The sequence below is a fragment of the Alexandromys fortis genome, unplaced genomic scaffold (genome assembly GCF_014885135.2).
Source record: "Alexandromys fortis isolate MF-2015 unplaced genomic scaffold, M_Fortis_MF-2015_v1.1 scaffold_13, whole genome shotgun sequence".
Classification (NCBI taxonomy): domain Eukaryota; kingdom Metazoa; phylum Chordata; class Mammalia; order Rodentia; family Cricetidae; genus Alexandromys; species Alexandromys fortis.
In genome coordinates this window covers 12,886,245-12,904,158 of record NW_026067908.1, presented here as the reverse complement: position 1 = coordinate 12,904,158, position 17,914 = coordinate 12,886,245, and the positions used below count along the sequence as shown (strand labels likewise).

The 17,914-nt window shown below is 38.3% G+C and overlaps 1 protein-coding gene across 7 annotated transcripts in view; it reads right to left on the bottom strand.

Annotated features, from left to right (window-relative positions):
* Window positions 1-17,914, bottom strand: part of Dock7 (dedicator of cytokinesis 7) — a 185,533-nt gene that overhangs the window by 133,738 nt on the left and 33,881 nt on the right. For all 7 annotated transcript variants that reach the window (XM_050136364.1, XM_050136365.1, XM_050136367.1 and 4 more), the window contains exons 3-10: window positions 17,469-17,644; window positions 17,173-17,241; window positions 15,203-15,332; window positions 14,901-15,113; window positions 14,277-14,362; window positions 9,236-9,302; window positions 7,879-8,028; window positions 2,645-2,725 (exon numbers count right to left, since the gene is read on the bottom strand). In XM_050136364.1, the coding sequence (XP_049992321.1) occupies window positions 2,645-2,725; window positions 7,879-8,028; window positions 9,236-9,302; window positions 14,277-14,362; window positions 14,901-15,113; window positions 15,203-15,332; window positions 17,173-17,241; window positions 17,469-17,644 (972 nt within the window). The remainder of the gene's footprint in view (window positions 1-2,644; window positions 2,726-7,878; window positions 8,029-9,235; window positions 9,303-14,276; window positions 14,363-14,900; window positions 15,114-15,202; window positions 15,333-17,172; window positions 17,242-17,468; window positions 17,645-17,914) is intronic.

Here is a 17,914-nt window from a genome sequence, read left to right as displayed (position 1 = left end):
TCAGTTCTCAGCAAAGACAGTAAAGAAAGGCCTAGCATGAGGCTCAGAGGTGGAGTGCTTGCTTGCCCGTCATGTGCAACAACCCAGGTTCTATCCTCATTGTGAAGAGAAAATAGCAACTTTCATCAGTTAAAATACAAGGTACAACCTGAACACCACTCCTCAAATCATTCTACGAATGTATGCATGGAACAGAGCACTGAAATCTGTTTATGATTACATCACCTTGAGAGGGCCAAGCACACGGATGTACTGTAAGTGATCTTTGAGGAAAGGAAGTAACACCAGAGTCCATCTTTTTAACACAAGATTTAATGCCAGAACAACTAGGAATTAAAGAGATCTAGAAGAGGTTTGTCTTTATAAGTTCCAGATAAAACCTGAGTGTTCCTTAAAAATTTCTCAGAAACTGAGGCCTTCTCAAAACTTTCTTTAAAAAAATAAATAAATAACTGCTCATACAAAGATATTCATGTTAAGTTGTTCTGGCGTTTCCCTGGGTATCATATAACACATTAAATCGGTACTGCTACATAAACTCACAAGTACACCAGTGCCTTAGTCTATTTTTTCTGTACATATTTACATTGACTGATAGACAGAAGCACACTTGGTATTTGGGCGACTTTCTCTTCCTTCTTTTCTTTTTGGTCAGGAGTTCATGCATCCCAGACTGCCCTCAAACCTGCTACATATTGAAGGACAGCCTTAGACCTCCATCCTACCACTTCCACCCCAAGACTACAGGCATAAACTACATCAGTTTCATGAGGTGCTGGGGAGTGAACCTATGGCTTTGTGCATGCTGGCAAAGACCTCTACCAAATGAGCTATACGTGATATTCAGGTTCTTTAAGCAAGAACTTTTTTGGATGTACACTAGACACAGCAATAGATATTGGTACCATTTTGGTAGTTTTCTATATCCCCCTAGCTATACTATTTAGGGTTTTGCCAACTTGACACAAACAAGGCTCAGCTCGGAAGAGGGTACCTCAATTCAGAAAACTGCCTCCATCAGATTAGCTTGTAGTCAAGTCTGTGGGATGTTTTCTTAATTAATGACTGATGTGGGAGACCCAGCCCACTGCAGGCAGTGCCACCTCAGTGGTAGTCCCAGGAGTATCAGAAAGACAGAAACTTGAACCTGGAACAAGCCAGTAATCAGTATTTCTTATGGTCTTCTGCCTTTAGGTCCCTGCCCTGATTTCCCTCAGTGATTGAGCACTGGCCAGTTTTATGTCAACTTGCAATAATGTCATCAGATAATAATAAGTCATCAGAGACGAGGAACCTCAATTAAACCTCAATTAAAATGCTTCTATAAGAACTAGCTGTAAGGCATTTTCTTAATTAGTGATCAATGGGGGAGGGCCCAGCCCACTGTGGTTGGTACTATCCTTGTACTGGTAGACCTGGGTTCTATAAGAATGCGTGCAGGCTGAGCAAGCCTCCATGTTCCCGCCCTGTTTGAGTTCCTGTCCTGACTACCTTCAGCAATGGACTCCATATGTGGAAATGTAAGCCCAATAAACCCTTTCCTCCCCAAGTTGCTTGGGTCTATAGCAACAGTAATCCTAAGACAGATGGACTATGATTGTATGCAGATATGGCCGAGGATGTACAAATCCAAAGTTGTTTTTAGGCATAGTGTTTATCCCGGGAATAGAAAGCAAACCAGGACACCAGCTGAGTCCCACGGCAGAACACTCAGCAGCACATATCTCACTCTAAATGAAGGAAGTGACCGGTTTCAGAGTCCTGAACTCTGAGCCAGCTTCAGGATGACTTACAACATGTGGGTGTGTGGCTGGTCCACGATCATACAGCAGCAGTGTTTTTCCTTTCTTTCTTTTCTTGCTGGTCTGGACCTGTTTATCAGTGCCCTGGTTGTGTCCCTGCTCCCATCCTCATGTTGTTGTAATTTATGGACTGTTAGAAATTAGCTCAGCTACTTCCCTCTTTCACAGCAAAACAACTTAACAAGTCATAGCCTGGATATTTTATTACTGGCAGCTGCTAATGATACCACAACTACGCTACTTTCCTAACCTCCTACTTACGAACGTATGTGTGCATGACCCTTGCCCATCTTTCTTTTCTCTCAAGATGACAAAATCACAGTAATTTCAATGTTAGGAACACTGATTTTATCAACATCACTATTTTGTATATAACATAACTTTTAAATGAATTAGAAGTTAATTAGCTTAGTTCTCATCAAGAGAATATTTACTAAGCTCTACTTAAATTACAATTACTACTAATACTATTAGTGGGGGGCGAGTCATGGGAGGAGTGTTTCACTGTTTATGTCTTCAAGTGCAGAAGAGAACATTTTGGAGTTTGGGGTCAAGTTAAGGTCACCAGGCTTGCACAACAAATGCCATTACCCACACTAAGTTATCTCTCTGCCTCTCCCGCCAAAAACAACTTTTAAAGAAGTAGATGTAGGTGTAAGAGACTTTTAAGACTAGCACAGGACTTGACACATGCTAAATGACAAAGAAAACAGGGATCAGCATGAAAGGAAAAAGAGAAAGAAATAAATTAACAGTAAAAATTTTTAAAGGACCGTACATGTTTCTATTTTTCCCAAATTACAATAGGAGCGGAATGGGGAAATCAGGGCCTAACATGGTACCTTGGTGGCATCAGCTTCTTTGAAAATCATATATGGCTCTGCACACTCTCCAATGTCTCCTTGCTGTAGGACTTTTTCTAGCTGTCAGAGGCAAACACAGAAAAGTTTACCTAAAGTTTTAAAAATAAATGTACTTAGTCAAAAATGAAAGGATGCTTCAATATATTAAATATAAAAATTAATATAATACAGCACACATTAATAGGATGTCAGACGAAAGGGGAATAAAAATGGATTAAAAAATAATTCAGAACCATTTCCCTATAGAAACACTCAAAACACTATGAATACAAGGAAACTATCTTAATCTAATGAAGCTATATATGAAAAGCACATGGCTAACATTCTCAAGAGTGACTCAAAACTTTCCCACTAAAATCAGCAACAATACCTTTTAGACTCTTCCCAAATTGCTTTTAGTCATGGTCACAGCAATACAAAGCAAATCAAGACATCACGTGCAGGTGCCCACGGGAGTCAGAAGGCGTCAGATGCCCTGGAGCTGGAGTTACAAGTGATGCTGTACCACCTGAAGAGGTGCTGAGATCTGAATTCAGGTCCTCTGTAAGAGCGTCAAGTGATCTTAACCACTAAGGCACCTCTCTAGCCTCCCCTGACAGATTTTTTTCAATTCCCATATTTTTCTAAAATATCTCAATTTCCTATAATTTTTTTTTTTTGATTTTTCGAGACAGGGTTTCTCTGTGGCTTTGGAGCCTGTCCTGGAACTAGCTCTGTAGACCAGGCTGGTCTCGAACTCACAGAGATCCGCCTGCCTCTGCCTCCCGAGTGCTGGGATTAAAGGCGTGCGCCACCATCGCCAGGCCTTTCCTATGATTTTTTAAAATTTACTTCTATTTTGAAACAGGGCTGGGGAACTGGCTCACTTTGTGGATGGCTACTTATGTAAGCATCAAGACCTGATTTCATCACGCTGCCCCTCACAGCTCAGACAGCTGAGTACAAAAGGCAGGAAGACTGTAGGAGCTCTAGATGTGGGTCAAAGAAACAGTGTCTTCCAGACACAACAGGACTGGTACACATGTGAACTCAGAGACTGACAGCAGACACAGGGCCTACACAGGTTCAAGCCAGATGGGGTCTCAACACTGAGAGGGAGAAAAAGTCTCACCCTTAACCAAGATGTTATCTGCAATTGATAGCTGCTGGCAAAGGGGAAATCAGTGTTCTCCAGTGGAGTCTCAGCTAGGTATATGAACCACACTTAAACTCCTAACAGATTGCAAATGTTCATCAAGTCAAAATACAAGTCACAAATTTAAATGAACCAAAGTGTCCCCAGCCAATATAACGGACAAGTTATCATATATTCATACCATGAAATACTAAGAAGCAATAAAATATATTTAAAACTTGTTTCAAGCAACAATACCGACTACTGAATTATATGGAAGGGAAAAAAGTTCTTTCTCCCTTTCTTTCCCTCCCCAACTCTGCTCTCTCTCTGATCCCTTTAACTGTTCAAAAACGGGACCCGTGTTGAAGAGAAACGGGGCAATGGATGGAATGGGGGTATTACATTACACAGACACTGTAGTAAAGAAGCTTGTTAGGGTGTTTTCTGGAATTCCTTTTTTGTTTCTTGACCTGGGTGTTCACATAAGTATATTCATTATAGGATAATTAATCAAACTACACATTTACAACTTCCATAATTTCTTCTACAATTGTATCATATTTCAATAAAATTTTAATTTAAATAATTTTAAGTACATTTTATTAACATCACCTAAGTGTAACCAAGTTTTACTTGTCTGTGTAAGTTTCTTTCAATGTGCTTTGTGCTTTTTTTCTTCCAAATAACATTACATAGAAGACAATAGAACGTCTGCATCTACTTAGCCACAAACGAGCAAGCCAATAAAGAAGACAAAAAAAGGTAGGGAATTAATAATTCTTGCTGAATAAGAATCCAAATATTCCAGTCAGCAATACTGCACTAACAGTCCAATTCTTCACCCTTTGCTACAAGATCTGTAAACTTCCTTCCAGAAGTGGCCTATTAGATATACCCAGTATGTTCTGTTAATGACCTGCTTTAGCAACTGAGATGTTAGCTGCTGTGATACGGCCGAAGACTTGAAAAACAGCTCTTGCTACTGAGTCTACTCTTTAGGATGTCTACAAAGATCAAGAATTTACCACTAAAAACAACACACAAACAGAACATCTCTATCTCCAGCCAGAGACAATTCAACTGATTCTAGACAATGTACAAACACAAATACGATCATCTGGTTTCAAACAACCTACAGAAAGACACACAAATACAACCATCTGAAAACACTAGAGCCCAGACTGGCTGACCAACGCACATATCATAATGTATAGATAAATATACAAACGCCGTAACAGAATTATAAATAAAGACTTTCTGTACAGTCCACGGGGATATCCTCTCTTTGTTCTAGTATAACAACAACTACACAACACAGGTGCTAAGGAAATTTCCTCTCAAGAAATGATAATGATGGACTGAAACTATAAACCAAACTATACTATTCTTCTTGGGGGGGGGGGGAATATCATGATGGACCACAAATAACTAAAGAAAATTTCCAAAACTAATTTCCTTTAAAAGGGCCCAAGATAAAAAGATGGCTTGGCACTTAGGAGACCATGCTACTCCAAGAGAACCAAGGTCTGATTCCCAGCAGCCATATGACAGTCACAATCATCTGTAACTCCAGTTCCCAGGGGATCTGACGCCCTTCTGACCTCTGCGGGCATCACAGACACATGCACAGAAAACAACCAAATACATCAAATAAAACAAAATTTAGTAATATTTTTCATTTTGGAAATTACAAAACATTTCTCACATACACATGCGTTTATATATACATGCAAATCTACATTTGCTTATATTTAATCAGTATTATGATATATAGACTTATTTTTCATTATTCTCATTGTTTGTTACATAACATCATTTTTCAAATTATGATTCTGCATATGAATTTATCATGATTTACCTATTTCTTTGTAATGAGCGTTTACATTCAATGTTTTTATTCTATTCCTTAAAGCCACTTATTCCCATTATGACGACTAAATCTCTTCATTTCATTTCCAAGCCGTCTATATTCCAGTCATCTTTCCCTTACTAGCTCTTTTCTTCTGAGATGATCTAGTTTATGAAAACTTGCCATTTTACCCATGTAAAATAACTATATTGCTCATTCATGTTCATTTCTTTTTAAAAAAATCATATTATTATTTTATATATAATAAATATAATATCATCATCATCATAAGAGGTATTTGAAGGCAGGGTCTCTCTATGTAGGTCTGGCTGTTCTAGAACTTGCTGTGTAGACCAGACTGGCCTTGAACTCACAGAGGCACCTGCCTCTGTGGTGCTGAGATGAAGGCGGGATTAAAGGTATGCACTACCACACCCAGGAGAACTCACTCACCTCACTTAAGAGGATTTTCTAAAGTGAATTTCTCCTGGGCTGTTCATTGAAACTAAGACTAATTTTAACCTGAATTCATAGGAATGCACCCAACAAATTGGGACATTATTCCTGTGGGTTAAAAAGGGCTAATTTTTATGAAAATCCACTTTACAGTCTTATTAAAAATTTCATTACCTCTTTATCATAATTTCACATAAATAAGGGACTAAGGAATATATTGTAGGCTTCTCTCAAGTCAAGGTCAATTTAACCAAAGTCAAGTAACCAAATTCTTCTGTTTATCTGTCTTGAATATTTATTTATTTACTTTGTGTATGAAGGAGATGGTACCACCAGCATGCCAGAGTCGATTCTCTTCATCCACCATATGGATTCAAGGAACAAACTCAAGTACTTGAGCTGGGCTAAAAAGTGAACACCTATATATATAGGCCTGCAGAGCCACCTGCTGGTCCCAATCAGTCTTTAAGCTATAACAAGACAGCAGCATAGTAATATCTGAATTTATCCCCCAGTTGCTGGGGATGAACCTACATCCTCAGCCCTCATTTTACTTTTGATTTTGAGACAAGTTTTCCTTAAGTTGCCCAGGCTGGCCTCAAGCTCACTCTATAACCCAACCTAGCCTTGAAATTGCAACCCTCCTGCCTCAGCCTACCAAGGAGCTGGAATCATAGACCTTATCACCAGCATGGCTAGTCTATAGAATTTCTAACTACTTTTCTGGGGGAAGTATGCTCGGAGATTGTGTGGCTGCTTTTTCACTTTGTTTTGCTTTTTCAGAGGCAGGCTTTTGCTAGGTAGTCCAGCTGCCCTCTAAGTTTCCAACCTCCTGCCCCCACCTTTTAAACGCTTGTTATAGGCATGTGCCTCTATGCCCAGAGAGCAACTCTTACTGTACCTGGTTGATAGTCAAATCACAATGACCTAGGACTTCAACAGTTTAGCTTTCATATTGATATGACTTAGAAACTGAGTAAAATAATTGCACCATAGCAACTATGAGCGTTAATGTAAACAGACCCGAATATTCAGTTATTTGATCAAACATTCCTTTAAGTCCGTGGTTCTCAACCTTCCTAATGTTGTGACCCTTTAATATAGTTCCTCATGTTGCAATGACCCCCCCAGCCAAAAAATTATTTCATTGCTACTTCATAACTGTCATTTTGTTACTGTTATGAATCATAATGTACACATCTGCTAGGCAGGATCTATGATATGTCTCCCCTGTGGAAGGATCATTCAAGCCCCAAAGGGGTTGTGACCCACAGTATGAAAACACTGCTCTAAACGTTGCTGGAAAAGTGTTTTGTTTTTCTTTTTTTAAGAGATCATCAACGATTAGAATAGTAGACTTTGACTAGAGTCGATTAATCTCTACTGTGTGAGTGAATCAGCTGAAAGGTTTACAAAGATTGAGGTTTCCTGAAGAAAACAGAAACCAAGCCTCAGACTCCAGTCCGTTACCACGTGGACTCTGTACTCAAGGCTAGGTGGACTAGCATGTGGCAGCTTGCCCTACAAATCAGAGAGAGAGCTGTCAGCTCCCAGGATCCCGTGAGGCAATCCTTAAGACAACCCACTGCTTTTTGACTGCAGAGCCACGATTAACTCTACTTCCCATTCAGGGAAAGTCAAAAGTCAGGTTGTAACTAGAGCATATGTCCAATGTGGCATTGCAAAGACTCAAAGACAAAACCAAGTAAAAACAGGTTACTAAGTTTGCAATATTGACAATGACAGGAATAGACACCAAACAATAAATACACCTGTTAAAGATATTCTCACCTTTATCACAAGAAAGACATCTTGGGAAGGATAAGTTATAGAAAAAATGGCTGATCTTGCCAGAGTGGTAATGGCAGCAGGTGGTACGTGTGGCCGTAACAATCCCTTCATTTGTTCTGAATTAAGGTCAAAATAAAAGTTTTCTGAAATCTGAAAAATACATTCATATATTACACTTCTACAAAATTTTTGAAATACACAAAAAGCATATATATATAAAATATACATAATGAAAGATTATATTCTAAAACACTCCATTCTAATTTGTAGTTGAGTATATATTTCACTGAGACCAATCTACATTCCTACATCAAGGTCAAAAAACTGTATGAGCTACTTTGGAATATAACATAGAAACATTTTCTAATGAGACTTAAGTTCCTTAGTTTAAAATACAGCTAAGCTAATTACCACTGATTGACTGACTACAAACTGAATTTTAAAACTTTATGTTAATAACATCTCAGCAATTTTCATTTTACAAATATAAGCTACTAGAGCAAGTTCTCCTGAAGAAATCTATCACAGGTCATATGCTGATACTGAAGGCACCTTCAAGTTTCTACTTCAGCATGACTTACTATACTAAAGTAAGAAATGCTGGACTGGAGATGTGGTCAAGGGCTAATTTCCAGGCTAGAATGCTCAGAACCCTGGGCTCCATCCCCAGCACCCCAGACACAGCAGAGGAAGGGGAAGGGAAAGGGAAGGAGAGGGAGAAGAAGAAAGAAATATCAAGAAAAGCTGTTTAATGCCCCCTGAAAACTCTGAAGCACAAAAAAAGCAGCACAGTAAACCAAATTCATTCCTTCAGATGCACCACCTAAATAGACACAAAACAGCCGTGGCTATAAGAGGTTACAAACTCCATCAATAAACTTCGGTGATCGTCATATTTATTTTCTACATACTGCTTTCAGACAGTTCCCAATCCAGTATTAGCGTGCCTTTTTTTTTTTTTTTTTGGTTGTTCTTTGTTTCTCAAGACAAGATTTCTCTTCTCTATGTAACAGTCCCAGTTACCCTCAACCAGGCTGTCCTCAAACTCACAGAGATTCGCCTGCCTCTGCCTCCCAAATGCTGGGATTAAAGGCACGCACCACCACTCCCTAGCTTGCTTGTCTATTTCTTAAAAGTTGCTTCTGCTATTTGCTTTAGGAATTTTTTCAATAAATCAAAAACCAGGTTTCAACTAAAGTGTTTCCTATAAGAAGAAAACATATAACTAGTCTTGGAACGGTAAAATTCAGTTAATAGCAGATGAGGAATCACTACTTGTTTATCTTATAAAGAATGTAAGCAGGTTTCTGAAATTTATGGTTATAACAATGATTGCAATCAAATCCCAGAAACTTACCTTTTTCTTTTCCTTGACATCATATAAAGCCAAACTTGCAAAAATGGGCTCAATTTCAATCTCAAACCTTTATGAAGAAAAAAGATAAACTAACTTCAAAATACACATGAAAGGTAAATCTGGGGCTAGAGATATGGCTCATCCATATAAGACAGCTGCTCTTGCAGAGAACCCAAGTTCAGTTCCCAAAACCTACATCAGGCTGAGGCAGCTAACAACTACCCTGGAACTCCAGCTTTAGAGGAGCTGGGTCCCTCTTCAGGACACCACAGACATCTATACTCACATGTACATATCCACACATGGACACATGGACTGAAACAGGACAGAAACAGATACACACACACACACATACACACACACACACACACACACACACACCAGGGACTCACACACCAGAGATCCAGATCAAAATCCAGAAAGATCTCTTTGGAAAGAAGAAATCTGGATTTCAAACTTCATTATTTCAATACCTTCCTCTTTCACACTCATGCCTATCTCTGCATTACTTCTCCTTCTAAGACACTTTCCACATATATCTTTCAGAGTTTCAAAACCAATGTGATCTCTTTATAAATCTCCTTATTTTTCCAGCAATAATTAAATTTCCTAAGTCTCTCAGAATTTTCTGTCCATTTTGTGGCACTAATTACTTTCTAACCTGTAATTAGGTTATTTACTTAGGTGTGTTCACTCTGAAATAAAGTTTTAAAATATTTTCTTTTCCAGGCTATAAATCAAATAATACACACCCAAAAAAAATAAATATATTTAAAACATTCTGAGAAAATCAGAAACATTTGGAAACTCCTTCTGTGCAGAAAGAACTGGGATGAAGTTGGGTGGCCATCTACCCAGACTTTTTGTCCTTGTGTAAAATGTGCATGTGAAATACTTTTCTTTAAATAAAGAATATAATACTATTTTGTGGTCTGCTCTTTTAACTCAATAGTCAATGGGCAAATTTCTGTATCTTAAATCTTATCATTTTAATGCTGGGAAGGTAATTCCTGTTTGATGAAAATGTCGAAAGTTCTTTCTAACTTTATACTTGAGATGTTTAATACACTTCCCTTAACCAGAGCTAGCACACAGTAAGGTGGTACATGTTTACTGACTCAAAGTTAGTGAGAAGTTGATTGACTGAAACAACAGCACAGTGGTGCCTCGGCCAAAGACAATGTGCCCAAGAGGACACCTGGCCATGGCTGCAGGCCATTTTGGCTGTCAGCTGAAAAAACATTACTCATATTTCAAAAGTAGAAGTCTGGAATGTGACTGAGCACCCTGCGTTGTGCAGCCCCAACAGCAAGACATACTAAGAAAAGATTGCTAAGTAGTGTTGGAGCTGCAATAACCTGCTCCACAGCACCTGTCTGCTGATTGTAAGCCAAGGTCAGCGCCCCTCTAAGAGAGAGATAACATTTCCACAGCAGAAGTTCAATAAAGAGCCATTCAAAAAGATGTGCACAGAATCTGAAAACAACCGTGTATATACTGTGAAAATCATCAATCCAAGGCTAAGGAAGTGGTAAGCAAGAGACAAGGTAGCAGCCCTTGACAGAGAAGCTGTGGCTTCTGAGGTCTCCACAGGGAAGGAATACAGGAAATGAACACTGCAAAGGGAGACTTCACTCTTCCTCCCTGTCACTTCCAGCTAACACCTCCCCTAGCAACACAAACCAAGGCTGAGCACAATGGGATCTCAGAGACTCTTTCAGCACTTGACAACCACTAAATATCTACTCTGCATCCTCTTCTCCTTGAGACTCAGCAGGGTAAGTGGTCCTGCAATAACTTTCCATATACAACTTTTCACGTACTTATTAACTCTACTGCAGTGATCCTCAACCTCCTTGATGCTGTGACCCTTTAATACAGTTCACATTATGGTGACCTCCAACTATAAAGTTTAAAGCTAGGGTGTAGTTCTGTTGTAGAGTACTTGCCTAGCATGTACAAAGCTCTGAATTCAACTCTTGGGGCTGCCTAAACCAGGTGAAGGAATGTACTCTAATAATCCCTGAACTGGGAAGAAGAATCAGAAAACTCAAGGTCATTGTCAGCTGCACAGTAAGTTCTAACCTAGAAAAGATGAGACCCTGTCAATAAATAAATTTGTGGTACACAACCAGTATCACCATGGCTGCTAAAAGGACTTTAAGTATAATATAATGTAGAGGTCAAGATATGCAGAAAAGTCTACTCAATTTATCTAAGACGTTTCTACATGAACTTAACTAAATGCATAAAGCTTTGGCTTCTAAAGAAAGAAAACTGTCATAATACAGACAAAGAAATCTCTCCGGCTGATCTCCTTTGTACAGAAAGCTAGAAATTAAATCTTTTTTCTTAAAACTAATAAGCCTATAATAACACACTACAATGAGAAAAGAAAGGTTTCTTTTTTCAATGACTCTCTGAGCAATATTAAGCAGAATTCATACTAATTATCTTTAATTCACATTTTCTTGTTTGTAAAATAAAGAAAATACAGCTTGGCTTGTAGACTTACTCTGAAGACAGACAGCAAAAACTAAGCGAAACTACTGGGAAAGCAGGACACAGGTATGAAGTCACCCCAAGGGCACATGACATTTAACTGTCATCACAGGAAAACACACTTCAAAACAGAGTCCAACCTACAGAAAAGAAGAAACTAGATCTTTAGAGAAAAAGACTTCTTGCTGGGCACAGTGGTGTGTACTTTTAATCCCAGCACTCATGAGGCAAGTGGTCATGGTCTACATAGTAAATCCCAGGACAGACAGAGATACATAATGAGACCCTGTCTCAAAATGAGAGATTTCTTGTCATCCTAACTCCCCATCAAACAGTGGCCAGCAAACACCACAGACGGTGGTAAATGCTCTTCAAAGCTGGAAGACGGGTTGTACAGGTGCAGCACTTACCGCTGTCTCTAAAATGCTCTAGCTTCATATACCAACATGGAAACTACATACTATTCAGTGTGAGCCATAAAAAATGCTTCTCAAGCTTGCTTTGGCAACACTGTCCCTGGGCAAGGAGGCACGAAAACTAAGCCTTCCATAGTTGGTTTTAATTTGGAGATTAGTGAACAAGTGAGTTTAAAAAGCTCATAAAGCTGGATGGTGGTGATGCACACCTTTAACCTCAGCACTCAGGAGGCAGAGGCAGGTGGATCTTTGAGTTCCAGGCTAACCTTGTCTATAGAGTGAGTTCCAGGACAGCCAAGGCTACTTTCTCAGAGAAATCTTGTCTCAAAAGACCAAAAAGAAAAGAAAAGGAAAGAAAAGAAAAGAAAAGAAAAGAAAAGAAAAGAAAAGAAAAGAAAAGAAAAGAAGGTCATGAAATTAACCTTTGTGTTTGTCTCCCAAGATGCTTTCTATTTCTAAATGAAGATCACTTCAGGGGCTGCAAAGATGACTCTCTTCTCAGAGAAAGGCACATACGCTGCTCTTGCCAAGGACAAAAGTTCTGTTCCCAGCACTCTTGCTGGATGGCTCACAATCGACTGTAACTCCAGTTCCAGGGATCTAGTGTCCTCCAGCGCCTGTATTTACATGCTCATACACATAATCAAAAATAAAATAAGACACCTGGCTAGGATTCAGAACAGTGTTTTGATCAGCTATCATCAGAGAAGCATCTTCTAGCAGTAGATGGCAATTAACACAGAACAACTGGACAACATGTGGCAAATGCTGTAGAAACTCTAGAGACCTCAGCCCTAAGTGGCTATCTTTATTAAACCCCTCTCCTCAAGGCTCAGGGATCTATGCAGAAGGGGAGACAGAAAGATTCTAAGAACAGAGGTGGTGGATAACTCCAAAGAAACAGCATCTTCCAGACACAACACAACTGGTACATATATTAACTCACAGAGACTGACCGTATGCACAAGACTTGACAGGTTCATGCCAGCTTGAACAGGTCCCAGTTCAGAAGTGGACACAAACTTCTAACCCAACCCCAACCAAGAAGTTATTTATAATCAGTACCTGCTGGGAAAAAGAACAAGTTCTCCCCAAAGAAGTGTCACTGAGCATATCAACTACACCCAGAGCAGGTCCCCTGCCCAAGAGCAGCTGACCAATCATAAAATGTGTTCTTTCTGTTTTGGTTTTGTATTTTTGTTCTATTGAGATTTTTGTTTATTTATTTTGATTTTCACTTTTGTTTCTTTTCCTGAGAGATACAGAGGCAAAGAAAGTAAGAGAGAACATGGTGTTGGGTGAGAAGGAAGGCAGGGAAAATCTTAGAGGAATTGGGGGAGGGGGAAGAATATGATCAAAGATATATGAAATTATGTTTAAATAAAAAATGTTAAAAAATAAAACTTTGCAAAAAATCCTAGGTTTTCCTTATAGAATATTTTAATGTAAAAGTCCGAGATCTACGCCTGTCAATTTCTCCATGAATGTGTGGAGGAAACTATCCAAACTATCCTTTCCTTAGCCTAACATGAACGCTGCAAAAAGACTAACAGGCTGGCTCCCGGAGTCTGGCAGGAACCATACACGGACTGTCTCTCTCTTTTGTCCTCATTACACAAAAGCCTCCTGAATCTGAAATTATTTGGGGAAAGAAATTTTAAGGTGCACTTAAAAATTCATAAAACTTAAAAATATAGATGACTTTTTCTGAGAGAAAAACAGAGAGTTTTGTTTCAGCTCAAGTGGCCTCAAACCCATGCCCCTTGTCTGCAACCTACTAAATGCCACAACTACAGATATGCACCGCCACCCCGGCTGCAGTTCCAGCTTTATAAGCCAAATAATTTGAATACAGTGGTTTCTTATATATGTACATTTTTCTCTTCTCTGAATAGGTATACACAGTAGATGTATTATGTGGAAAACACTAACTATAATTAAACATTTTTCTTAAAATCAAAATAAATACATAAGATCTTAAAAATAACAATAATTTCAAAAGAAAAAAGGAATATCATTCCTCATAAATACAACACACAAGTATAAAGTCTAAAGTTTTGTTACACTAGTAATTAAAATAACTGCCTAGGTAATAGAAATTATACAGTAAAAGAAATACTTACTTTAGTGATAAACATTTTACAAGAAGTCTCTGTCCAAAATGCTCTTTGGGTACATCAGGAATGCTAAGCCGTTCTATTGGCTCTTCCTACAGAGTGAGAAGTAACACCAATATGAAAACTTGCCACTTGTCTTTAAGACTTTAAGCATTCTGATACTTCCAGTCTTCACAATTAAACACAGCAAAGAACGCCACATTCGTATAAACAGAAGCCATTACATTCAATGCACTCCTCGTTAAAAACCAGCCCACTAGTACTAAAAGCATATTTAGCTCATAAATCCAACGGCTCTGTTTCCAACATAGCTGTAATACTAAGTACAAATCATACCCCCAACTGAGTATCTTAACAATCACTTGCTGCCTCTTTGTGGCTCTGAAGACCAAATCTACAGCCCTGCACATAGTAGGTAAGTGCTCCGGCCACTGAGCCACATCCCTGGCCCACTTTTAGCTTAGTTTTTAATAGGCTCTTACTAAGATACCCAAGTTTGCCTTGAACTAATTATGTGGCCCAAATAATCCTAAAACTTGTGATCCTCCTGCTTCAGCTTTCCAAGTAGCTGGGATGACAGGAATGCACCACGCCTGGCCTCCTTTGCTTCTTTATATGCAAAGGCAATACCTCATCTGGTGATGGATGCAAAGCAAACAGTTCCTTGTGACGGTTTGATTTCCTTTGGTCATCATTCTGATGGTCTATTTCTTCATTTGGAGTTCGATCAAGTAAATTAGGAAGCAAGGCATCAGGAAGTGAGTTTTTTAAGTCAAATATACTGCAGGCCCAGCTACCCCTTGGAGTATCATCTATTGACATCGAACGTCTTTTAAGGTCATCCTGTTATGAAAAATATTAAACTATAAATATTGATATATTAATTAACAAAAAAATACTTTCTCATAGTCACTTAAGAATAAAAATATTACTTGCTCATCTTGGTAGCTGTTGCCATCTGGAGCTTCATCAGATTCAAAGACCTGTCTGGGCAGTCCTTTCTGTCTTTCTCTCTGCTTGTCCAACGTGTTAGGGTTAAATCCTGTTCCCAGTTTATGGTATCTATTCAAAATAAAATCAATTTCTGAAAATCTCTCTTTCTGCATTCTTATGTAAAAATTGCATATATATATACATAATTATTTGTTTACTCACAAACACAACAGGAAACTCTGCTAGCAGTTCTAAGTGTGATAAACCCAGGATTTAAGAAATTGTCCACTGCTCACCACCCCCAAAAAAAGCCAGGTAGTGATGACACACACCTTTAATCCCAGCACTCTGGAAACAGAGGCAGGAGGATCTCCGTGGGTTTGAGACCAGCCTGGTCTATAGGCTGTCCCAGGACAGTCAATGCACATTTTCTGTGTACAAAGTAACCATGCCTCAAGGAAAAATGAAAAACAAAAATAAGACCAAAAAAAGAAAAAAAAAACCTGTCTGCCCAAAGTTCCTTTAATTCAAATAAAGAGCAGACTATCCATTTCTAAAAGTAAATCTTATTTTCTTCCTCTCGTGCCAATGATGTATATAACTTAAATTTTACTTTCTATTCAGAAAATCGTCAGCTAAAACAAGCAAACAGAAAAAAAGCAAGGAGCCAAGGATAAATAAACTAGTAGAAAATACATATTATATTAATAATATAAAATTTTAATAATGTAAATAGATATATATGCGTAGAATTTTAAAAGTATTTCAGCAACTCACTATTGTAGAAAAGCTCTCAATTTAAGTCTACAATGTAAAATGAAAAACAAAAAGATCTATATATCATTATATACATATATTAGTTTACACACACATACGGAGGAGTTTGGAACTTCTAAATTAATATAATATACTTTCTTTTCTAACAACATTTTTATAAAAACCTAGTAGCCGAGAACTGATCACAAAGTAGAACAGTGCATCATAGTTCTCCTGTGTCCAGGTCACACGCCTTCTGTCTTTCTGAGACACCAACAACTTCTAGTTCACCCTTTCGTCTCCCACTGATCAAGGAAGATAACAATATTTAATGTGACAGAAAAATTGTATGCTTTTGAATCTGCTGCCCTAGCTTCTAATCTTGGCCACCTCCATTTTGGTTTCTGGGACCTCAGAAAAATGTGTCCTTAACTGCTTTGAGTCTGAGGTCCCTATCAATTGAATCCGTAAATGCTATGAGCATAAAAGCCCTCAATAAAATGCCTAGCATATGATTAATTACCCATTAACGTTAATTTCCCTCCCATCATGCCTCAATTAATGATGAGCCACCATGACTCTGAGGCCAATAACTAATAATCAATCAATATTTTAAAAAAACTTCAAATAGCTGGATCTGAAAATAGGCTTTTAAATTTAACTTAGCTATGCAAGTTTTACAAAACCTCAATTTTTTGAGAAAAACTATTCAGCAATATCCCTCATGATTTCCTAAGAGAATGAGCCTACAGAATTATCATCATTATATCCAATCAGTCTGTACTGATTCTTAACAAGACAAAAATAGTATTCCTTCAAGCTTAATATTTTATAAAGAAAACAAGCAAAAGTATGGAGCTCCATGAAATAATATATCTATTGATAAAAATCTGCTTCTTTGACCATTTTGTTTAATGATTTTTGTCTCACAATTTTTATGAAATATAACTTAATACATTAAAATTCTACTAGGTTAATTTTTCCAGATTTACTTATTCTCATTTTATGTATGAGTGCTGGCCTGCACGTGTGTGATCATATGCATGCCTTGTGCCTGAATGCTAAAGAGGCTATGAGCTATTCTGAAACTAGAATTCCAGATGGTTGTGATGTGGGTGCCCTGAACCAAACCTGTGTCCTCTACAACAGCAGCAAGTGTTCTTAGCCACTGATCCACCAGTACAGTTAAACAGACAGTATCCGAGAGACTTACTTTCTGATTACGATCGCCCAGTCTTCCGTGTAACTCCTTATACAATCTCTAACATGTGGATCCATCTCACTGTTTCAAAAAACAAAATACATTTATAATTTAGACAGAAAAGAAATAATTATTATTTTTAAGTAGAACACAAGAGATTTATGGGACTCCCAAAAGCACTTCCAAGGGAAGAATATCAAATTTTTGCTGTCGTTCTTTTTATAATAATAAACAAACATTACTTAAATAAAGTAATGAAAAACTTCCTACAGTTACATTAAAACTGAAACAAGGCAATGTCTCCTTACCTTTCTTCAGGCACGGCTGAAACAAGGGTCCTGCAGTCCCTGGGACTATACACAACTTCAATATCATCTGGAGGGAATTCAACCAAATCTCTCAGAGGCCCAGAGTCCACAGCTAAAGGGTGAGTGATGAGGTAATCTTCCAAATCCACAGGATCGACTGCTTCAGTAAGGGGCACCTTAGCGGAGAGGAGTGTGCGAAGAAAGAGGTGAATAATAATCTGACAACTTTAAGCAAAGGAAAAATAAACCCGCTTTTAACCCAGTCCTTTGGAAAACCTCAGCAGATATTCAGATGCACTGAGAATCACAGCACACGGCCATGTGCTCCCTTATGCTTTCCTCACACTCTTCCCATAACTCTCACATTAAAGACAAGAAGCAATAATTAGCAATCTTGCTACACTTTACAGCTTGCAGCGTGCTCACTAGAATGATTACTGTTATCT